General features: G+C 40.2%; 1 protein-coding gene across 1 annotated transcript; it reads right to left on the bottom strand.

The window, feature by feature from the left end:
* Positions 1-3,678: 3,678 nt before the first annotated feature.
* On the bottom strand, positions 3,679-22,173 carry ccni (cyclin I). Its single transcript, XM_063463688.1, has 10 exons — positions 21,948-22,173; positions 20,125-20,284; positions 12,371-12,505; positions 9,747-9,821; positions 9,510-9,650; positions 9,121-9,249; positions 8,330-8,431; positions 5,957-6,089; positions 5,486-5,721; positions 3,679-5,076 (listed from the first exon to the last, which is right to left on the bottom strand). Exons 2-10 carry the CDS (start codon positions 20,236-20,238, stop codon positions 4,882-4,884), a joined length of 1,260 nt encoding a protein of 419 aa, XP_063319758.1. The 5' UTR covers positions 20,239-20,284; positions 21,948-22,173; the 3' UTR covers positions 3,679-4,881.
* Positions 22,174-22,467: the final 294 nt, after the last annotated feature.

The raw sequence follows: 22,467 nt of genomic DNA, 5'->3' as shown, positions 1-22,467 counted from the left end.
CTTACAACTTTATTGGCACTCAGAAATACAGACAATCTACACATTTAATTAACATTTGCATTATTTTTTCCACCTTTTTTAATTTGACTGTTGTTTTAATGTTATGTTGTTGTCAACATCTGCAGTTTGGTTTTCAGTGGTTGCCATTTTGACTGGTGACCATTGGCTTGACATAGCTACTGGTAGTCAATTTCAATTACTAATGTCACTTGTCAATTAATTTTGGCTGCTAATCTAACATGACCACTGGCTTGAGGTGGCTAAGGCTATTTAATGTCAGCTAACTTTGGCTGTTAGCTTAGCATTATATTTGGTTGAAAAGGTTAAAAGTAGCTATTATCAGGTCATTTTGATTACTAGCCTAGTAATGACCATTAGCTTGAAATTGTTATTGCTATTCAATGTCCGTTAATTTTGGATACTAGTCTAGCATGACATTAACTTGAAGTGGCTAATAGTAGCTGTTGTCAGCTAACTTCAGCTGCTAGCCTAATATAACTATTTGCTTGAGCTGACTACTACTACTAGTTGAGCTAATTTTGGCTGACACCTGAAGCTAATGCGACCATTAGCTTCAGATGTCTAATACTTGCTCATATATTCATTAGCCTGAAGTAGTTAATAACAGTTAACATTAGCTAACTTTCTCTCCTACAGTCCCTGAAAAGCTTTGAAAAGTTGTACTTTTATCTAAATTTACACTTTTCTGCATTGGTTTATACTTTTGTCACAGTTGAACTGAAGTTGTAGCTGGTGGATAGGGGACAAAATTATTTTTGTGATATTAATTACTGTGACAAATTATAATCAATGTCACCACTTTGTTTCTTTTCAGTTTATCAGTTGTCAAAGTGGGACTGATTATTCTTTTACCCAATTTCTATCATGAATATGTAACGTTACAAAAAAAAAACCCAGATTGTATGAATGAGTGAATGTTAAATGTGGAAAAAAAAGTTTACAATCATCAAGTAAACATGTAAAATTTGTACTGGACATCTTTGACATTTTGCTATATGTGCACCACCACAACAAAGTATCACAATCCCTCTCATAAACACTTTGTGCTACACTCTTTTTAAATGCTTCTTAGCAGACCTTCCAGAGGAACTCAAGAAACTACTCAAGAAATTTAAAAAAAAAAAACTGATGGAGAATTTGTAAAATGCTGAGGAGGAATTTGAAGTTGAGGGGGTGTAAAACATGTAAAAGCACAAGTATTATCCTTTCACAACCACCAGGGTACATTACATTTGACTGTTTTGTTTGTAAATTTGTCTGTTGTTTACTTTGACAGATGCACATTATATTTTTAACGCCACTGAATATTAAATATGTTTCACAGTTGGATATGTTATGTTTTTTGTATCTATATTTGAAAGGCCTGATGAAGGTCTAGTCTGAAATGTTGCAATTAAATATAAATTCTGCAAGTCAGATAGCGTGCTGGAGTGTGTTTGTGAAACATTGGTGTGAGGGTTTCTGTTTCTGTGTTTCAAGACTGTTCTTCATGCTTGTGGGCATGTTCGATCCTGATTTGTTGTGTTTTTGTTGTGTTTGGGTGGGTATGACTGTAATGGGGACTTGAAACCTGCTTAACAGTCACATTATGCGGACTTAAAGGAAATTAATATTAGTCAGGGTTCAGGGTGCTGCTGTTCTTGTAGCTGTAAAGGCAGTTTTTTTTTAAATCCTCTTTGAGGATTCAAAACATGACTTTTAGATTATGTAATGTGGATATTTCAGTAGAAAGAAGTGTGTATGTAAGTGTATGTGTGGTTTTTGTCTGAACAAGCTCAGCAGCAGAAAGTCCCTTCCTATATAACCGGTCTGACCTGTAGCATTATTCCACTCCATTTCAGTGTCTGATAATACACCCAGCTGGGATATGTTATTGCCAAAGTTATTTACTATAAATTTGTGAAATCATGCTCCATTTGTCCTTCCCTATGTCATTCCTGTTTATCCAAATCCAAATTTAAACTCAGCAGGTGTGTTGGTGGGGACTCGAGTAAGTTTGGTGCCAAGATTGACATCATTTGGATCAGTGGTACTTTTATTTTGACAAAAATTTGGCTGTGGTTCCCTACAGAGTCTGCTGCTGCCTCCACTCTTGTGCGTGGGGTGGGGGTTATAAACTCACAGTCATGTTTCTTCTTTGACATTAATGCATTCCCAAGCTTTTCAGCCCAAAGTTTAACTCTCAATGAAGTGCCAAACCCTTACAGTAAACCTAACTTGTGAAAAATGAAGCACACCCCATGATTCAACAGCTTGTAGAACCACCTTTAGCAGCAGTGACTTAAGTAATCGTTTTCAGCTTTCTCCACTCCCTCATCAGCAGCCAGGTCCAGGAAGAGGAAGATGGTGGAAAAAACAGAAACAAAACAAAGGGAGAATAAGTCCACCGAGGCCAGAGAGACTGAAACAGTGCGTCTACCATGACGCTGTTCTGCCCTTTGATGTGATGAGGTTACAAGAACTCAGAGAGTAACCCAGAGCTCGAGACAATACAGGGAACAAAGGTTAATGGCCTGTAATGACACCAGAGGCACAGAGCACACGAGAAACAAAAGAAAACCTGGGGAGGGCCCTCTTTTAGTTTGGACTTGATTCAAAGCTGCAGGTTTACGTGTGGGAGATCTCTCTGTTTGAGCTGCTTCCCTTTTATCTGTGTGCATACATGTGTAAAAACTAATCCGTGCAGCCTTTGCTCTCACAGCATTTTACAAAGTTCTGATTCTGGGACAGAATATAAGCTGGGCGGGGGGAGTGAGGAGGGGAAATCTCTTAAATATGCTGAACCATTTTTTCTGGGATAATCAGCTGAAATAGTCTTAACAGTTTTAAGGGATCAAGAACACGGTCCTCTGGGTCTTTTTGTTCCTAATATCTTGTTGCACGTGTTCTGAATGTTGTTTTCAAACCGTCTTTGTACAGGGTGGGCCATTTATATGGATACACCGTAATAACATGGGAATGGTTGGTGATATTAAAGTCCTGTTTGTGGCACATTAGTATATGTGAGGGGGCAAACTCCTCAAGATGGGTGGTGACCATGGTGGCCATTTAGAAGTCGGCCATCTTGGATACAACTTTTGTTTTTTCAATAGGAAGAGGGTCATGTCACACATCAAACTTATTGGTAATGGGAAATTTTATTTTCCCGTCTATTCACCCCACCAGCCCATCTTAAATCCTGAAACCTCTCCTAGCTATATCAAGTGTACTAATGGACAGATAGTTGGATCCAAGGTCTCCTAGCAAAAGCTTCCCTGAAGCAGACTCAGAGCTTGTGATTTATTACACCAACGCTACCTTCTCTGATTATTCCACAGTTCACCATATATTTAAGAAAAATGGACCCTTGTCCCCTGTTTTAATGTTTACCATGTCAGTGATGACCCACCTGGGCTTTGGGTTTTATTTTAGCCACATTCAAAAGCAAAATGTTCAGAAACAAGATGACGATGGTAGAGGTTACCTTTCAAATATATCTTATACTTTGATTTTTACTGTTGAACGACATCAGGAGCTCGCCTTACTGCTTCTATAGCAAAGCCAAAGATCTCCGACAGCTGTGGGTATAACACTGTCCTTTTTTGCAGTTATACTCTTCATCTATTTTCTTATTCAGTGTGAAAGTAATCTGGAACAAACGGAAGACACAGCACATGCTCAGTTTCATATTCTTTATTTACTGGTGCCGTGGTGCGTTCGGGGACCTGGCATGGCCACCGGCAACTCCTACAGCAGGAACAACAGAGCTTTTTTCATGAAGGAAAATATACTGAACATGAAGGGATTTAAAAAAACAAAAACCAAAAAAAACCCCAGCGTGTTTTAGCTTTGAACATCAAAGCGAAGATAGTCACTCAACTCCAAAGAAAAAACAGCTTAAAACACATATCTGTCTATTAATTTTAAGCAGCCGCTTAACCAAAAAACACAACTCAGGATTGGGATAAATGTAGCTGGATAAGTTAAGTCAGAGTTGTTGTTTTCCTTTTTTATTAACTCTCATGCATCACAGCCAGATTGTTTTCTTACTTTTTCAAAGCACACAATCCACAAATAGCTGCTTTTCGGGGCCCCAAAACAAACAGTAAACGAATGTTTGGTGGCCGAAACACGCGTTCATTCAGTTGAGTGTCACAACAAGCTTGAAAGGAAAATAAATGTTTATATTAGCATCTTTTTAACAATCAGATTTTACTGAAAAAAAAATTTTTTTCCCCCACAACAGGGTGAAAACTACAGATAATCTACACAAACCTTCATACGGTTGATTCAGACTCTCTATGAAAATGTTATAAATAGGCAGAGTGAGGAGGGACGGGATAAAAGTATAAATATATGAAAATAAAGACAAATATAAGGTGACAAACAGACGCAGGAAGTCAAGTCTAGGGTTTTTTTTTCAGTATTTTCTACTTATAATTTTTTAGATGATTTTTCTCATGTTTGTGTTCAACAAATAGAATTAATAAGAACAGAGTAGAAGCGGCAGGTTTTTTAGTTTTTGAACGTTTAAATATTTTTTTGGGGCTCTGTTGTCCCCGCTGCAGGGGATGATGGGAGCTGACTGCAGGCCACCCGAACAGCTCGGCTTCACACCGAGTTGGGAGGGGGAGGGAGAGCGGGACGGGGGTCATTTCACCGCAACCAAAACAGTCTTAACCACTAACATCATCTTCTTTTTAGCGGCAACTCTGACGGGCAACTTTCCCCTCGGAGCTGCTGCTTTTTACTCGGAATCTCTCAGGCTTACATTTTTTAAAGTCGGAAAGATTTATTTTTCTCTTCCACGACAGTTTCCTGAAAACAGGAAGATGATGTTGGCGTCAAGGCGATTTTGGTAGACAGCTTCCTGTTTGGTCTCTAGGAGGCGCTGGCTGGCTGCAGAGGCGGGCAGGGGGAGGAGCTGCCTTCCTGTCGAGCTGGCAAAACTCCTCCTCCTCCGGCTATTGGCGTTTTCGCCCCTTCCTGGACGGCGGTGGTATTGGTGGTGGTGACGTCTTCGTTGTAGAGACGTTTAATGCCATCATAAAAGTCATCCACCTCCATCTCCTCCACCTGGACAGGGAGAGAGATATTTATTGCTACAGCTACTGATTCTCATATTCTGCTTATTTTCAGCTCCATATTTTTATTCTAGGGTAGCTTTGCATGATTCAGAGTTCAGAATAAGCCTCTTTTGTTCCTAGCTGAGCCGCTCAGTTCATCCTCTGTTTGAAGCAGCCTCATTTAACTCCATTTCATCCCCTTAGAACTAACTTGTCTGAGTAATTCACCCTAGCAATTAGAATATTTGAACATCAGGTGGGTGGAGCTTCTGTGCCTATGAGGACCAGAGTGAGGCTTTCCCTTCTGTCTGACATCATCAAGAGGAGAAAAGAAGTGTAACAGTGCATATATGACAGGAAACAGAGGAAATAACAACAGGTCCAGCCTAATATCAAATGTGAGAAGAAAATAGAGTCACCTTGCGTTTGGTCGAGGCCTTGCAGCGCAGTGTGACCTTCTGCAGGTGATTAAGATGGTGGAGGTGTTTGGGGGGAGAAAGCAGGGCTGGGATGCTGCTGTCTGCAGAGGAGGAGGAGGAGGAGATGGCACTCAAGGGCTGCTGGCTGTCCTCCTCTTCCCCACCACCAGCAGTAGACTGTGGGTGGGCAGAGGTGACGTGGTCCCTGGAAGACTCGGTGGTGGAGGTGATGGTCCCTACAAAGGAGGACGTCACAAATACAGCTCACGCCCTCTGATGCTAACACTTGCTTTATGAATATAAAATGTGGCTTACTAAGAAAACTACATTTTTTTTTCCTCAGTGGCAAAACACTTTCACAGGTCCGAGTTGGTGACTGGCTCAGTAGCATAATGTGCTTCAAGAAAGATTTCAGACACTGTCCTCCAGCAAAAATCTGATAAGCAGCTCTGATGTAGAAGTCAAACATACCCAGTGTGCAGCAGGGTGGTGTAGGCTGCGGGGGCTGGTAGATGTACACGGTGTTCGGAGGCAGGGAAGCTCTCAGTGTGGAAAGACTACGAGCCACCAGCTCACGGCTGCGAATCAGCTCAGAGCTGTCGATCTGAGGAACAGAGAGAGAGACTTATCTTTACACAAGCTCTGCAGCCCTGAGCTGATGTGATGGACAGAGAAGCATGTGTGCTCGCCTTTAACTAGTAAAATTCACTTTGATCACCGCAGCTTGTAAAATAGTCTTAACTTCTAGTGGAATCGTTCATGTTTGTGTTCACAATTTTTCATCCTCCTGCTACACAAAATCAACATTTTCTCATTTTAAAAGGTGAAAAAGTCCATACGTGGATAGGCTGCGTGTCATACGTGTCGACATACGTGTCGTCATCTTTAATCTGTTACTGAGTAAAAACATGTTCCCCGTTTAGGTTTGGTCAAAAATGACTTTATGCTTTGGTTTAAACTGCAGTGGTTGCCTATTTCTTTGTGGCCAAGGTGACGCGTCGCTGCTTTATGTGGACAAAATACTACAGACATGAAACGAAACTAAAAGTGTCTTGTTATGAAAAAGAAAAGTGATAATTTATCTTCATGTACACACACAGATTATGAGGATGCAGCTGCTTTGTTCACCGCTTCTGAATGGTTGTCATGTGACCTGTGCTTTGTCGCTGATGGTCAGTTAACAGCAGACATACCAGGCTCCTGTTGCCTGGGTAACCCTCTAATATATTTACTGGCATACATCAAAAGCAAAATCCTGCGCTCTCATTGGTAGTCACTTCAATTGTTCGCCTGGACATTCAGAAAACTTAAGGCTCGCCCACTGCACACCACCAGGACTCTTTTCAACTGATGGTGCTTGACGCCACTGATGATCACTTCCTGTGTGGACACCACTTACGCTCTGCCACTTTTCTCATCAAAGTAAGAAGAAGGAAAATTTATTTACGTATTCCAGTTAAAATCCCTTCATCCTACTTCAATAAGCATGTTACACGCCAATATAGAAAACACATGAAAATATTCCACCTTTAAAGTTCCTGGTTTCAGAACAGTGAATTTAATATATGCAGTAAAATATCCTTTCAGTATTTAAGGGACAGACCTGTTTTTCTGTTTCTTACACCTAGTCACATTTTTTTGTATTTTTGACAAATTACTGTAAAACACAAGTCATTCGATGGAGATCCTCTCCATCCATCCTCAACCTTTTTTGTGCCACGGACCGGTTTATGTCCAACAATATTTTCACGGATCCGCCTTTAAGGTGTCGCGGATAAATACAACAAAATAAAACCAGTACCGCTACCAAAAAAAAAAAGAAGATTTATTCATAACACACGGGAAAAGACCCAGGAAAACCGAGTTAACGATAAAAACAATAACAATAAAAACCCTGAAAACCATAAATTTCCCATTTCCCTACAGTTCTACTCTGATGAGCCACAAAGTAAAGAATGAGGTAAAAACAAAGAGAAGGCCCTCCACAAATCTGTGTTTAATATGAATGAGGTGACCGCTGGTGCCTTTTGTCTGACAACAGAGCTCTCCTCCTGAAAGTCATCAGTATAGAAACTGTTGCATTAGTTCCTCTCCTTGTTTTTCCTCATAGTACTTCTTCCCTTTCTTCTGCAATCATGCTGCAGGTGTAGTGCCCTCTGCTGGTATTTGTTTGCTCTTTTTTCCTCTCTGTGTTTCAGCCTGTTTGTCTTCCTGTCATCCAGAGTGAGTCATGGAAAAATAAATGACAAAACTAATTTAAGAAAAAAACTAAACAAACAAACAAAAAAAATCACATAATTTGTTGTTCTTTTGTGGGGGGTTTTTTTTTTTTTAATGCTAACAGGAACTTGGAAAGGAACTCAATGAACTTGATAAAACTTGAGGACCACAGTTTCCTTTTTGTTCAGCAGTTTAAAGTTCTACTTTCTTAAATGAGGTAAATGGTTTTACATCTGCAGCTGGTGCTTGGCTAAAGCCTCAAATGTCTTTCTTTGCCTATAGTTACTTAGGATGACAAAAAACAATCAGATTCCAGGTTTTTTTATCATGCCACACCAGAGAAATATTGCACAATGTGTGTGTGCTTGTTTGTTTTTTTCGAACTACTGAACAGCAAATAGAGGAACAAGCCTAACAGCTTTTACTTCCCCTCGCTGCTCTCTGACACATCTTGTATGTTAAACATGGCTGCCCATCAGTGTAGACCTATAATGACATTGGAAACCTACAATCAAATCCCAATCCCACAAAGAAGTTGTTGTTCTAACGAGGTCACACGAATGCCTGAAGTCTTCAGAGATAAACCAAACTATGACAGAGCTCCAAAGACTGACAGACTGATACCTGCGCCTTCCTCAGCAGCTCGATAGTGAGAGCCAGCCAGTCGGGACAGCAGTTCTCCAGCTCCAGGGTGAAGAGGGCCAAGGCCAGCATGGATCCTCTGAGCTATGGAAACACATGAGGGACAAACGTGCTCAAAAACCAACCTCAAGTTAAGCTTACAAAATGACACATTAAATAACAAGAGAAGCGAGTGAAAGTGGAAATGTTAAAGGTTTGGTGCCGTTAAATTGGTCTGGAGTCACAGCTTATAACAGCAAATGTGTTTTATAAACACACTTTTGATAAATGACTGTGGTAAGCTGTGTTTCCTATGATAAAGATTATATTTTTGGTAAGTGTGGCAAGTTTGTGACCTAGTTCTTGCTCTGCGGGTTCTAGTCAGAGTGACCCTAGAGCTCACAGCAAATATTCAGAGCAGAAAAGAGCATCCATTGCAGCAGGACAAGATCAGATCTACACACCAGCAACCTGGCCAGTGAGCAAGCCAGCAGGCAAAACCTGTGACATAAATTGCCAGCGCTAGCTTGTTAGCAAAATAGTAGTAGGGGCTTTCCACTGTGGGGCGACTATAAGCGGTTATATTTATTGATTATTAACCCTTCAAAGACACAGTCTTAGCCAAGACAGCCCCTGACATTGAGGTCATAACACTCCATATATACATAAATATCATAATTTTATTATTTATTGTGTTATCTTAATATTTAAATGAAAAGTGGTATGAAAGGCTCCGTGCTGAAGGCATAACATCTTCAATCTGTAAAAGTAAGAAATACTGAGTGTGTGTGTACCTGCATGAGTGTGTGGTCAGCCAGACAGTGGTAGAGTCGCTGAGTGAGCAGGGCGAGGTGCTGAGAGCGGTTAAGTCCCAACATGGAGTCCAAGAACCCGGAGCGACACGACAGCACCATCGCGTGGAACTGGAGAGGAAGGAGAGGAAAAATTAATTGATCTGAATGAAGAAAAGAGAATCTGTGAAATTAACTGCAGACTGGTTTGAATTAGAAGCAACAACAGCACAAAAAAAGCACTTCTAAAAACTGGATTTAAGTGCATTAAGATAAAAACAGAAAGAAAACCGCAGGGATTTCTTTTTGCCCCCAGGTGTCACTAACTGACTTTAATCACTTTAAAAAGTAATAATGTGTAAGCATTTGTGCTTGTGTGTGATTAGACGTACAATGTGCAGGAAGTCCAGCGCTGTGGCGGTGTGCAGGTCCCAGTTCAGTTTGTCCAAGATGATCCTCTCCATCCTCAGGATCTCTGAGGGAGAACAGCCGCACCCGCTGGAGGCGGCGAGCTCCTTCAGTGATGGCACACACTGGCAAACACACACACACACAGAGTCAGCTCTAACTGTCCTGATGCACTGCCTACAATCTAGTGTGTTTGTGCGTGTGTGTGTGTCTATATTCACCTCATCCTCCTCACAGGTCTTGGCAGCCAGGAAGAAGCAGGCGATGGCAATGCAGCGCAGGTACTTTGGACGGGCCTGACAACAGTTAACATGATTAATCAGTTACGTATAATTTAAGGATTATATGTTTAATCAATCTGAAAACTTTTCACCATCTACTCCCTGTCTCTCTGGGTTCACTTTTAGCTACTATCCTGGTTCTTCCAGGAGAATATCAGAGTGTTCCCAAACCAGCCGAGAGACTTAAGGGCCTCATTCATGAATGTGTGCTTAACCATACGTATGAGTGTTTTGCACACAAATCTGTGATTCATCAACATTTTGTTACCTGAATGTGTTTTTTACTTTATCTTGTTTGCAAGGTCAGTCCCGTCTTACAGAGTTTTCACACATCTTTAAACTCATACTATTGCTGCCACCACCAAAAATAACAAGAATAACTCTGGACTAGAAGAGTCAGGGAAACTACCAATCTTCTGACTGATAGATGAGCTGCCACCCCTGTTTCATCAGAGGGGATTTCTGTATTGCTCTTAATCTGGTCCCTCACTCAGGACTGATTTTCCGTGGGAGACCCTATCAGGGGCAAACTGCCCCTGATATCATGGTTCCTGGGATCATTCGGGCACACACGCCCCTCCACTTCCAGTTTTTGCTTACCAGTTGGAAGGGACTGAAGTGAGAAAGGACAGGTGCACTGGTGCAGTGCCTGTAGTAATATGAGCAGTATACCAGTTGATTGTGGTGAAAGCAAATCTGTTAATTTGCCAGTCGAAGTACACTCCCACTCTCACCTGTGGTCATCAGCTGTGAGTAGAGACAGAATGAGACTACAGATACAAGCTGGCAAAACGAGCTTCCTCCAAAGGGGGGCCTGAGCTCCCAGAGATGGGCTGAGCCAGGCACAGAGTAGAGCTAATACTCCTCTGGCTAACAGAAGCCATGTTTCTATCCAGTTGTTGAATCTATGGCCCTCTGCTTACTGTATCTGAGTCATTCCAGCTCCAAAGTATCCAAATGTGATGCAAGTGAGGACAGGCCAAAATATCCACGATTCCAAGGTCTAAAGCTACTCATGAAGATAGCCACACAGCACACACAGATACAGTGTTAGGTAGTGTTTACTACCACAAATAAACAGAAACCAGCTCCTGATAAACCTCAGTGAGAAACTTCCTGTCTGTGTGAAGGGATGCTGACGGGACAATTGGAGCTCACGCTTCCTGTTCCTGTACGAACGCACACAGTCAGCTATGAGGCAGGAAATTTAAAGAACAATCAAGAACGTTCTGACATCGCCCCTCCTAACAAGCTGAGGTCTTGTCAGAAGACCTCTGTTCCCTTTAGTCTGCTTCCTTTATGTGGTCTTACACTTGAGCAGATTTTAGCTTCCACACCTAAAAATCTGACATTTTCTAGTCCATCAGAGTAGACAAACAGCCAAATAAATGCTGTGTTTACAATAAAAAGATTGCACCTTCATGCAAATTAGGGAATATAGATTGTATCTAACATGATACATTTAATCCAGTCTAATGATTTCAAGTTCAGAGAGAAAACTGAGTAACACTAGGATCATAGGATATTCATAGTATTTTCATATTCTGGAGTATCTGGAGGAAACCAGAATTACAGAGATGTTATCACTCTCATTCATGATTTTGGGCTACGTGAGGCCGCTGAGGAATAAAAAGGACTTTAATAAATGTTATGCGTTTTATAATAGTGGCAGTCTGAACATCAAGGCCTACATTCACTCTGTTGTTAATAAGATGACCTTCATTGATGGCAGAGTCCGATGTTTATCTGCTGTATCTCATATCTGAGTTTCAGTATCCTGATAAAGGTCTAAGACTGACAAACGTTTGATTGTAGTGAAGATTTCTTTAGAACAAAAATGAAACTAAACAACAATGAAGAAAAAGAAATGTCTGTCATTTGATATATGCTTACAGGAAAACACCATCAACGCGAGCCTTAAAAATGACTTTACACTTTTAGTTTGTTTCCCAGAAATGTGTATTCCCCAATTGCCTGATGAGTGGTTGCTGGAGACTGTTGTTAGGTGCACCAAAAAAAACAATGGCAATTGCTTTGGTCATTTGCAGACTACTGTGCTTGCAGAGTCCTGGCAACAGCAAGACATAACTTTTACTCTGAAGGCAAATTAATGCTAAATCAGTGGTTTGGAAATGATTTTGTTTGATGGTTAAATTTTTTCCTTTTGTAGTCATCAACTGTCTGCGCGCTCCCTAAACTGGCAGCTAGCACATCAAACCTTTGACAAGCCCAGTCTTAGACAGGTTCTAAAAACCATCAAGTGTTCTTGCAGGAATGATTAGTTAGTTAGGCAAACATAGCCTGCTTTGTAGCATAAGTTGCCATGGTGATGGCACGAAGTGAAGTAAACGATGTAAGTGGAGTGAATGGCTCTGAAATCTTAAACCCTCCCTTAAACACACATTTTTCATTCACTTACTGTCTGTTTATTATGAGTTCTATTACATTTACTTTTTAAAAGATTCCCTACACTCAGATTTTCTGATTGGAGGTTTAGGCTGCTCTCTGCAAACCCTCACATGCTAACAGCAGGATTTACAGCACACCTGTTGCTCTCTACGTACCTTGATGGGAGCGAGAAAGCGATCCAGGATGCTGACAGCTAACACCAGCGTCTCTGGGTACAGCTGCAGCCTACCATGGACCTCCGTCAGCCAGCGCACCGCCTCGTCCCGCTGGGCCGGGGAGATGTCTGTATCCTGCAGACAACAAAAAAAACAAAACATTAAGAGTGACTCAAGGGTTCGATGTCATTAATGATTCCCTACAACATACAACAAAGTATGCCACTGTGCAATTTTTATTTATATATTTTTATATTATATATGTATTTTCATATTATTTATAATTTTTTAAAACTTGTTTTTTTTATGTTTTGAAAGCTACTTAAATGTGTTGTATTTAATAATAACTATTAGTAGTCATCTTCCATTACCATTTCTACAACGCAGTCCTGCAGAAACACTGAGGTTTAAGCCCAGCGTTATACCCAACACTGAACTATTTGTGGAACAAAGTTGGAAAAACAAACAAACAAAGAAACTGGAAATCTTGCAGAGCCTTTTTTTCTCAAAGACTTCCTCGACAGGGCAAAATGGGGTTAGACAGCAAACTGGAATCTGATTTCAGGTATTTCAGGACAATCTTGAGGAGGCTTCTGCGACTGACACACTTCCACTGAAGGGCCAAACAGGATCTTAAATCAGCTTGGCAGGCGGATTAGACTTGCCAGCAGTTCTGCCTCAAAAACATTCCAAGAATTCCTTCTGTAAAGCATCTGAGAACTGAAAGAATTCACCAGCTGACGCACCCTTCTCACAAGTTTGTAACACTAAGATAAAATGGGTTTATATGCCATGCATAGGCTTTCTGTTTGGAAACTCCACTGGATTTTTAATTTGTTGTTTGGTTGAATGGTTCAACATTCAACCATTTAACTGCATTTATGATATGATTACTGCAGAATGAAAATAACCCTGCAACAAAATCTGTTAGCATGACGACACACTGCAAAACCCATGTGCACAATAATAAACTGTAAAATATATATGTCTACTGAGCCACTTTAAACTTATCCAACCTTTGCTGTGCTTTTTTTAACAAGCCATCTCATTGTTTTATTATTCTGCAGTACAATGAATTTACTGGACTAATTTGCTGCTTTTTCAGCCCCTTTATTGTATTATATTTGGCTACAGTGGTTTAATGTAGTCTTTCCTGCAATTCCGTGTTGTCATATTTCATTTTATGGAGCTCCTCGACTTTATTTAAGCTATTAAAGTTTTTGTTGCTGTAACAAAGAAATGTACTGACTTTTGGGAAAAACAAAGCGCATCCTTATTATAAACGAGTAGAAAATGTGACAACTGCAGGTCTGACATATAAAACCAGGTGAAAAACTGCTTTAAATGAAGATAAAAGAGAAAGAACGTTTCAAAAGATGGATTTTTTTTTAGCCAAATCCTACTATCATACCGTGACCATATTTTGATTTCCAAAAAAGAGGACACTTGGCGCAGTCATGAAGAACTTTAATAACAGTTTTTGCTTAAAAAAACTTTTACATATTTAAACAATGCCTTCTCTGTGCGATTAATGAATGGTGAAATAAAAAATGTCATATAGGCTTTTACAAGTCATCAAGTGCAAAAAAAAAAAGAGGACGATTGGTCACCCTATACCAGAGGTGGGCAACTCCAGGCCTCGAAAGCTGGTGTCCTGCAGGTTTTAGGTGTCTTTGATCCAACACAGCGGATTTAAATGGCTAAATTACCTCCTAAACATGTCTTGTAGTTCTCCAGAGGCCTGGTAATGAACTAATCATTTGATTCAGGTGTGTTGGCCCAGGGTAGTATCTAAAACCTGCAAGACACCAGCCCTCAAGGCCTGGAGTTGCCCACCCCTGCCCTATACTATCATTAACAAGCAGAGATTTTTTTTCCCACCCATCCATCTATTCTTTGCTACACTCGTCAACTGTTCATCCTCTTGAGACTCGGTGGATGTGTTGCTGAGCATCAGCTGCCTTAATGTTGTTTCATATTCAGTGTTACCAGCTTGTACCCTTGGCTTTCTGTGTGTGGACAATTATTAATATGTATTACCAAACCTTTTAACTATCACTCTACAGGGCCAAACCCTAACACAAATTCTGACCATTTAAAAACTCTAAAACAGAGTCTTAACCCCTAAACAGGCATTTTGAGACCTGAAAGTTTAATCACTCTGATGGACTAAAAGTTACATTGGTTCATAAAAGAGAATTGGACACATTTGATCTAACCTTTCATCTTTGGTGACAAAACACAGATTACAAAGCACAATACAATTTTAGTTTATAGTTCAGAGCTTTTTAACACTGTCGCACAAAGATTTAGTTTTACTAAAGGTTTTGAGATTGCTACAGTGCTTAAACCATCAAACGGCACTAAAAACCTCAACAGCAGCAAGTTTCTACAAAAACAATGACCCTGTTAACACCCAAACATCAACAGGACTCATTACAGTCAGGCATCTGTGCATCAGACATGAGCCAAAAGTTCATTTGTGTGTGAAAGTGGTTTGACAAAGGTGGTAATTACATTTCAAAGCTGCCATTAGCTCCAAATTACCAGACACTGTAACTACATGTAATAGTCAGTTATGTGCTAAAACTGACACTAACCTAAAGGGGACATTTTATATATTCCTGTACTCTACTAAAGTGGAGTAGTTCAAAATAACTTTTGTCTCTCTTACCCCTAGAGTACTTTAGTTCATCTTCTATCTAAAACAAACCATTTTAACTGGCTACCCTCGTCATCAAAAACAGCAAGTGGGAGGGGCTTCTGAGCCTCTATGATATCACAGAAAGCCAAGAGTAGAAAAAACTTTCTCAAGCCAAGCGTTCACAGCAATCTGAAGCCTGAGGTTTTGTCTCACAGGGATCACTTGTACATATGCTGATGTTCACTTCTAGAACTATAATCTATATATGTATATGAAAATAAAGGACAGAGCACAATAGGTCCACTTTAAACCTGCTGGTGAATGTACTGGACTGGCCATTAAATGGTCAATTTTCAGAATGAACCAGAACTTAAGATATTTAGTTTTTATTTTGTTGTTTCTGTGTTTAAATGAAATGCTATAACAAAACTTAAGACTTAAAAATTTCTGATTCGTCACATAGCTTCTGTAAGTAAGTGGCTTACAGTTTCCAACACTGGACTTGCAGGAGAGGCCAAAGGTCAAAGCACAGCTGAATGCACCGGCCAATTAATCTGCAACGTGACACCATCTGGCCTCTCAGCTCTTGACTGTCCAAACTAAAAACAACTGGCCTACTTCCAGCCTGTTTGTACTGGCTGGACACAGAAGACAAGCTCAGTCAGAGGCTAAGGGAAGTAACCCAGACACCAGCTTAAATTAACTTCTTTCATCTCTCTCTAACAATTCACTGGCTACATAGTCTCTGCAGTGTCTTCAGGGTAACTTGGCCAGCCATCCCTTATAATTATTATCAGAGGGATGGTCAAGGCTTCCTGTAACTTCCTGCAGGGTGTGCCAGTCAAGTTAAGAAACTCATCAAATTTTCCAATCTAAAAATGCTTTTTACAAAAAATTACAAATGCCAAAAAGCTACACAACACAAAGCTACACAAAAAGCGTATGGACTTCTTTAAGTTGCTTGAAGACATTTCACTTCTCATCCAAGAAGCTTCTTCACTTCTAGGGTCAAATGGTGGAGAGTCCCAGATTTACCCAGATTTAGTCCCAGACGTTTCATTGACTTTTTGCTTAGTGACTTTTGCTCGCTGTGACTGTAGTGTTTGAGCACTCCTCTTGTTTTTACACCCTGATTAGACCGACTGCCTCCTTGACCTCTAACACTGGGCTCCACACCTGCAAACTCGGCTAAAGGCACTGATAAACATCATAACTATCTGTTACATCATTTCCTGGAGTTTACTGGCCTCTGTGTTATCAGCTCAGTACTACAAATGAGCTTGGCAGGTTCGTTTGTAGTACTTTTTGCTATTTTAAGTAAGGTTAATTTCAGTGTTCCAGTAACATATGCAACGCCTCGTTGTTAAACTTTATATGCAAACATAAGCAGGTTTCTGACCCAGTAAAACTACCCAGGTCTACTTTTGGTTTCCAGATGAACTTTCTGCAGATCTGAGATGTTTCAAAATATGCTCTACAGCCCTGAACTTTACTAGACATCACCTGATAGAAGCTCATGTGACAATGCACATGTTGACATAGCAGGATCAGCGATTAAACAGTCTTTAGCCAGGTGTAATCTTCAGATACTGGTTGATTTTACTTAAGCTACTGGTTGAATACCAAAGTATTAGTCAGAATAATCTCAGTGGTCTTCTAAGTGGATGATGTCATGACTGAAGCAGCTCCTATGTAGATGCTCCCAATATACCTGTTGAAGGGTATAAATAATATATTAAATGAAATATATTCCATTTTTTTCAATGTCTAAAAGTCTGTGTCAAAAATCCTCATTTAAATGAATGTGAAATCTTCATGAAAAGTTACAAACCCAGCCTAACCTGTAGTCGTTACTCTTGGGTATGTTTTAGGGTAAAAATGTCCTTCAAAGTTTAAACAGGTCACTAAGATTTGGAGTTGTTGTATTAAACCTGTGCAGTTTTTTAAAAATGTATCCAAAGAATAAAAACACGGTGTCTCTACCCTCCACCAATTCCTCCATAATACACAGAGATGTCAAAATGAAGGTTTTTGTCAACCGGAAGTCATGGCCGCTCTCAGTTAGAATTTTTTTCTATTCAACTTTCACTTTTCACATGATAAATGTTTGTTTGAGCCCCACTTCTTCATCTGCATCTATTTCGCCTTCTAGATGCCTGATGCAGAGAGGGGAGAGCTACCCCTCCCAACCCAAATTGGGAGGGGTAGCTCTAGAGGTGACTTTCTCCCTTTTACCCTTCCAAACTAAAATCCCTGCAGTATAAAAATGACCTTTCAACACGTTTCTAGCTTTTCCACACAGAGACAGTGGTTGACACACTAATTCTTGACCTTCTTCCGCATTTAAAATAAGACTCATCCAGATGTTTCTCTAAATATAGCCCCAGTTAGTTGTTGTCTAACCCTAGCTCCCAGGATTTAGCTCCCAAAACATCTTGATATCTCCAGATAGCTTCTGATGGGTCCTGTTAGCTCCCTTGAACTCCTTGTTGATGCAGCAGTAGGTGAATCTGAACTGCAAACTTTCAGTAGAAAAGTTCTATTTTATTTTCTTTGCCACAAACTAAACGATAAAAAGGATGTTTCATGTTTATTGTGTTCTGCGCTTCTCTCATATACCCTAGTCTTTGTATTCTCGTATACATGGACTGTTAAATCATCTCAACTCAACTACTGTTTTTCAATATGCTAGATAAATAAATAGGTACTTCAGCTCTAATCTGAATACTTCTGGCCATGACGTGTGCCTGCTCCAGCGCACGTAACCATGGGACCATAAAAACACCTGAGTCACCTAATGCAGGTGATGTTATGTGCGTTATCATGACTACCGCTGCATTGCTCTCTGGGTGTATTTGGACAATGGTATCAGCACTCAGCAGACAAAAAAGACAAAACCTTCTGTATTTACCAAACAGGGTGATACCTGAGAGAACACCACCACCTTCAACAACAACAAAAACCTCCACCAGCTGGAAAACACAACAACCGAGACACGTGACAGGACTGAACTGAACTGAAAAATATGTTAGTAAGGAATCAAAATCCACCACAGCACCACACAGGGATTATTGACCCAGGTCATGACCTGAGACAGAGGAAAAAGGTCACATGAACCTGTCAACCCAGCACAAGGTTCATGCTGCTTGTTTGAATAACCAATCCTATTTCACTAACTAGATAACGTGTTTTTGAAGAACATACCTGAACTAGTTGCTAGAGACATATGCCTAATATTTAGCTAAATAAGACTAAGCTGACACTAATGCTAAGCTTAAATTGGGCTTAAAGTAGAGAGGAAATACAAAAAAAACAGAATATATCTAAATTGAACTAAACTAGTTATAGCTCATGTTATAAAGGCATGTGGGAGGGTTATTCTTGACTAAAAAAACAACAACTCCATTTTCTAAACATTTTCTTATTTTTGACCATCTGATAAACAGAACTGTGCAATATCTTAGGTAAGTGACATCATGTGAGAACGTGCACATACACTGGGCGAGACCACCTGAGGGTGTGATGAAACGACGCCTCTGTGACGTCAAATAACGACATGTCGAGACGTTCCCAGTAAACGGGGCGAGAACAGCTGGGCCGAGTGACTGTTCAGTGACTCAACGCCATGTTTCTTCTGCCCTGCTGCTTTGTGATTACACAGTGTCTGTCTATGATAATGTCTGGGAGCAGACTACTCTCTGCAACTCCATTATCAACATGCTGATATGGCACCATTCGAGAGCCATAAAAAGAATGACAATCATTACATAATCAACAGAAATCGAGTCAGTTTTGTTGGACCTGTGTTGTCTCTGAAAATGTGAACTTTGAGTCGCCTAACACATTAAACCTGTCCGGTATTATTTGTCCAATATTTCAGTGCTGATATTTAAAGACCTTTCAGTGCCGACCCCTTGGCCTGCGCCTCTATTAATTGAACTGGTGCCAGCTCTTTTCAGTAGCCTCGTCTTAAATTCTTGGCTCCATATTTCAGTGTGTAGATGGAAACCCAAGCCTGTGCGAAAGATTACATAAGATGGCCAGTGAGGGCTGAGGCCTTGTGGCAGTAAAGCTCACTAAAGAACCATTTAGGCAGCCTGTAAAACATTCACCTCTTTGTTTCCTTTAGGATGGATGGATTTACGGATACACATACTAGTTTCTCTTTGTCATTTACCTGCATCCTTAAGCTTCTCCCTCTCTATCTGCACGCCTCACTTACAGTTCTCCTGCTGCATGTGGGAAAGTTGTGTCATTTTACACTGCATTTGTGAATGAGGAGGTCCCAGAATAAGGGAAATGTGCTAATCAGGTGGGTTAGTGAGATAAAAAGGCAACAGATTACAAACATCCACAGTTCTTGGAGGCAGTTGAATATTTACTTTGATTATTTTTGCCATATATCTCCGTTCCAGTGGTGGTTGTTCACATTAAAACTGACTGAAGATTAAAACAATGTTGTCAGCGTATGTACAAAAACACATTCCAGTGGACCAAAAGCTTGCGCTTCACACTATTTAGAAGTAATCTGTCTTTTAAAGAAGAAACACATTTTTTCCTTTTAAACAGCTGAGATGTAGCTATACACGTTTGCCTTAGTATGTACAGATTTGTGGATACTCTTCCACTCTCTATATCTGTGAGCCCCACTCACTCACGGTCTTCTCTTGCTGCATGGTGCTAACAATATATTTGTTGCACAGAATGGGAGAAGCTGGGAAAGGAAAGCCAAGAACCAAGAATCCCAGCCAAGCAATGATGCAAACAACCAATTTTTCCAGTATTTCCAATGTTTATTATCTCAGCTTCACTGTCTACAAATACCTCTCATAACTATGTGAGAAAAATGTAGTTTATTGAATTTTCTGATGTATAAACTGAAAATAGTTCATGAATCCCAAGCTAAAAACCATCGGATAGACGAGCCAACAATAACCCTCATCATTCTGCTTTAACTACCAACAGCACCAGCTCTAATGGAAAACATGCTATTAAATATAAATTTGCTGTAGTGCAATTCCCGTACTGGTTTTTCCATGTCAAATCATAATAATTAGCTATGTGAATACATCAGTTAAATAAACAAGGGTGACTTGAGGAAGCATCTCACCTGTGATGAAGGCTTCTTTGGCACGTAGACCTTCCACATCTTGGCTTCCCTAGAGGCGGCCTTTTCCAAAAGAAAAGACAGCCTCTGGCGTCCCCAGGGTTCGGTGAACTTCATTGTGTCCTCCCTGGGCTGAGCCTACCTCCCCACTGGATACAGCTACCTGTACAATTGGAGGGGGCAGGATATCAGAACACTGCCACCAAGAGGGACTGCACCGGTGCTTTTATACTCACAAAACCACCTTTAAGATATAATTTTTAAGGACCACAAATGTGGTTTTCCAAAGCATACGTCTTTATTTTTCAGTGAGGGATTAAAAACAACAAAGAAGTGACAACATTTACTGAAGGTGGCAAACACAGTCATGAGTCCGCCATCTAGGCCTCTGGCTTCTTCAAAACTGAATAAATTGAACCCTGAGGAGCTGATGATTATATTCCACTTCTGTCTTACGTCACCTATTTCTTACTAAATGTATCTTGTTCCCTGCAGCTGTCCTAAATGTCCCTTTTATATGTGTACATCATATTTAATGGATTCAGAAAGAGATTATTAATTATTAATGGTCATAACAATAAATTAAAAACAAAAAATAATTATTATTTGCAAATTACACCATTGCTCTTGTCATTTTGAGCTTTTCAAATATGGACCTCAAAACAGCTGATGTCACATGCCCATGGGCGACTTAATAATATTGTTGGTTACATCCATATAATTAAAAAAAAAAATTCAAATGCTTGAATTTTGTATGTGTAATTTTATCACTTTAATCTCTAAAGAAATTAGACATTTCCCCCCTGTCATTTGACTAATCTCAGAAAATATACTGTAAATTTACCACGGGAATCTCTAAAATGTATTATTTTCCCTGTGCTTTTGCCACTGTAATTTCTAAAGATTTAAATTTTTCCTGCAATTTATCAAGATTATTGTTTTCTGTAAATGTACCATTTTAATCTCTGAAAATATACACAATCTCTTTATTATGGCTCACTTTAATCTCTGGGTTAAAAAACAAATCTATAACTTTAGCATTCAATCTCTAAAAAGGTTCCGTTTTCCACCTGTACTATTACTAATATAATTTCAAACTACACATCATTTTTTTTTGTCATTTTATTAATTTTATATCCGTTTTTTCCTGCAAATTTACTGCTTTAATCTATGAACATTTTTTACCCTCAGAAAACATACCATTTTCCTGTAAATTTACCATTTTAATCTCTCAAAAATGGAGAACAGTTTTTATCTAAATGTATTGTTTAACCCTCCGAAAATATAAACGTTCTAACCCTACATTTCCTGTAAGGCTGTGGATCAAATTCAGGGCCGTGGGTGGTTTTTTTGGGGGGGACCTTATCGATCTGAAACGTTAGCTTTGAACCTAGCTAACCGTAATCACATCAGTCACCGTCTAATCTATGACAAACTGAAATCAAACAATTTCTCCTTTTATCGGGAAACTACCGTGAATATCCAACCGGGAAGTCCCTTTCACTTCGGGAAGCACCGAGGCTTCAGGAGCAGGTGTATTACCGACCATTTCCTTATGATATAACCCCGAATCCGGCTATCTTCTGGAGCTGAGCTAATCTGACGTGGCTAGCTGTTCGCTAGCTGACGTAACATGCTATTACTTATATATTCGCTCTTGTTTAAAAACACAAACATAGTTGAAAATGTTGCTCACTGCTCTCCACTGTTGTGAAACAAAAACAGCTGCGGTGTGTAAAAGAGTCTCCAGACTGCGTTAACTACACAGCAGGGACATTTAAATGGCTGAGTCAGACCCAGTAAGTAGCCGGAGCCCGGAGCCTTACCTCCCCTGCGAAGCGGAGAAGACCGCAGTTGGGTTTCATCCGGTCCACTCGGTTCAAGGACGAGAGAAAAGGGTGAAAACGGGTACCCGCACTTCACTTTAGTCGTCCATCGTGATTCGGGATAAAAGGGGGTTGTTGTATATAAAATATATAAAAATAAAAGAACGGAATATAGACTGATACGTCTACTTCCGAGGAGGGGACTCGGGGGGAAGAGCGAAACACAAAGTCTCCGCCCATCTCCACGCCGAACGGGAATGCAAAACAATCAAACCTTCAGCAGAGGGTCACGGTCATACTAATGATACATGTACCTTCAGGGGGAGTTTGTTTAACAGTTTACAGTGAACCTAGTGTACTCAAGACCATCTAAGATCACCTGTGAGATGGATTCAGCATAGCTTCAACATATGTAGATGCAACCCTGTTTAAAAACACAAACAGTACCACTTTATACTGCATAGGGAGCCAGTGCAAGGCTGCTGACACTGGAGAAATGTCATCTCTCTTTTTTGTCCCA

This window comes from Pelmatolapia mariae, linkage group LG20 (genome assembly GCF_036321145.2).
Source record: "Pelmatolapia mariae isolate MD_Pm_ZW linkage group LG20, Pm_UMD_F_2, whole genome shotgun sequence".
Taxonomy (NCBI): Eukaryota; Metazoa; Chordata; class Actinopteri; order Cichliformes; family Cichlidae; genus Pelmatolapia; species Pelmatolapia mariae.
This window is presented reverse-complemented; position numbering and strand designations above follow the sequence as displayed.

Excerpts from the sequence above, each read along its gene's own strand:
- ccni (XM_063463688.1), bottom strand. The coding sequence starts at position 20,238 with ATGAAGTTCACCGAACCCTGGGGACGCCAGAGGCTGTCTTTTCTTTTG. Across the intron at positions 9,651-9,746 it reads AGACCTGTGAGGAGGATGAG|TGTGTGCCATCACTGAAGGA; the intron begins GTGAATATAGAC and ends TGTGTTTGCCAG. Across the intron at positions 8,432-9,120 it reads CTGACCACACACTCATGCAG|CTCAGAGGATCCATGCTGGC; the intron begins GTACACACACAC and ends GTGTTTCCATAG.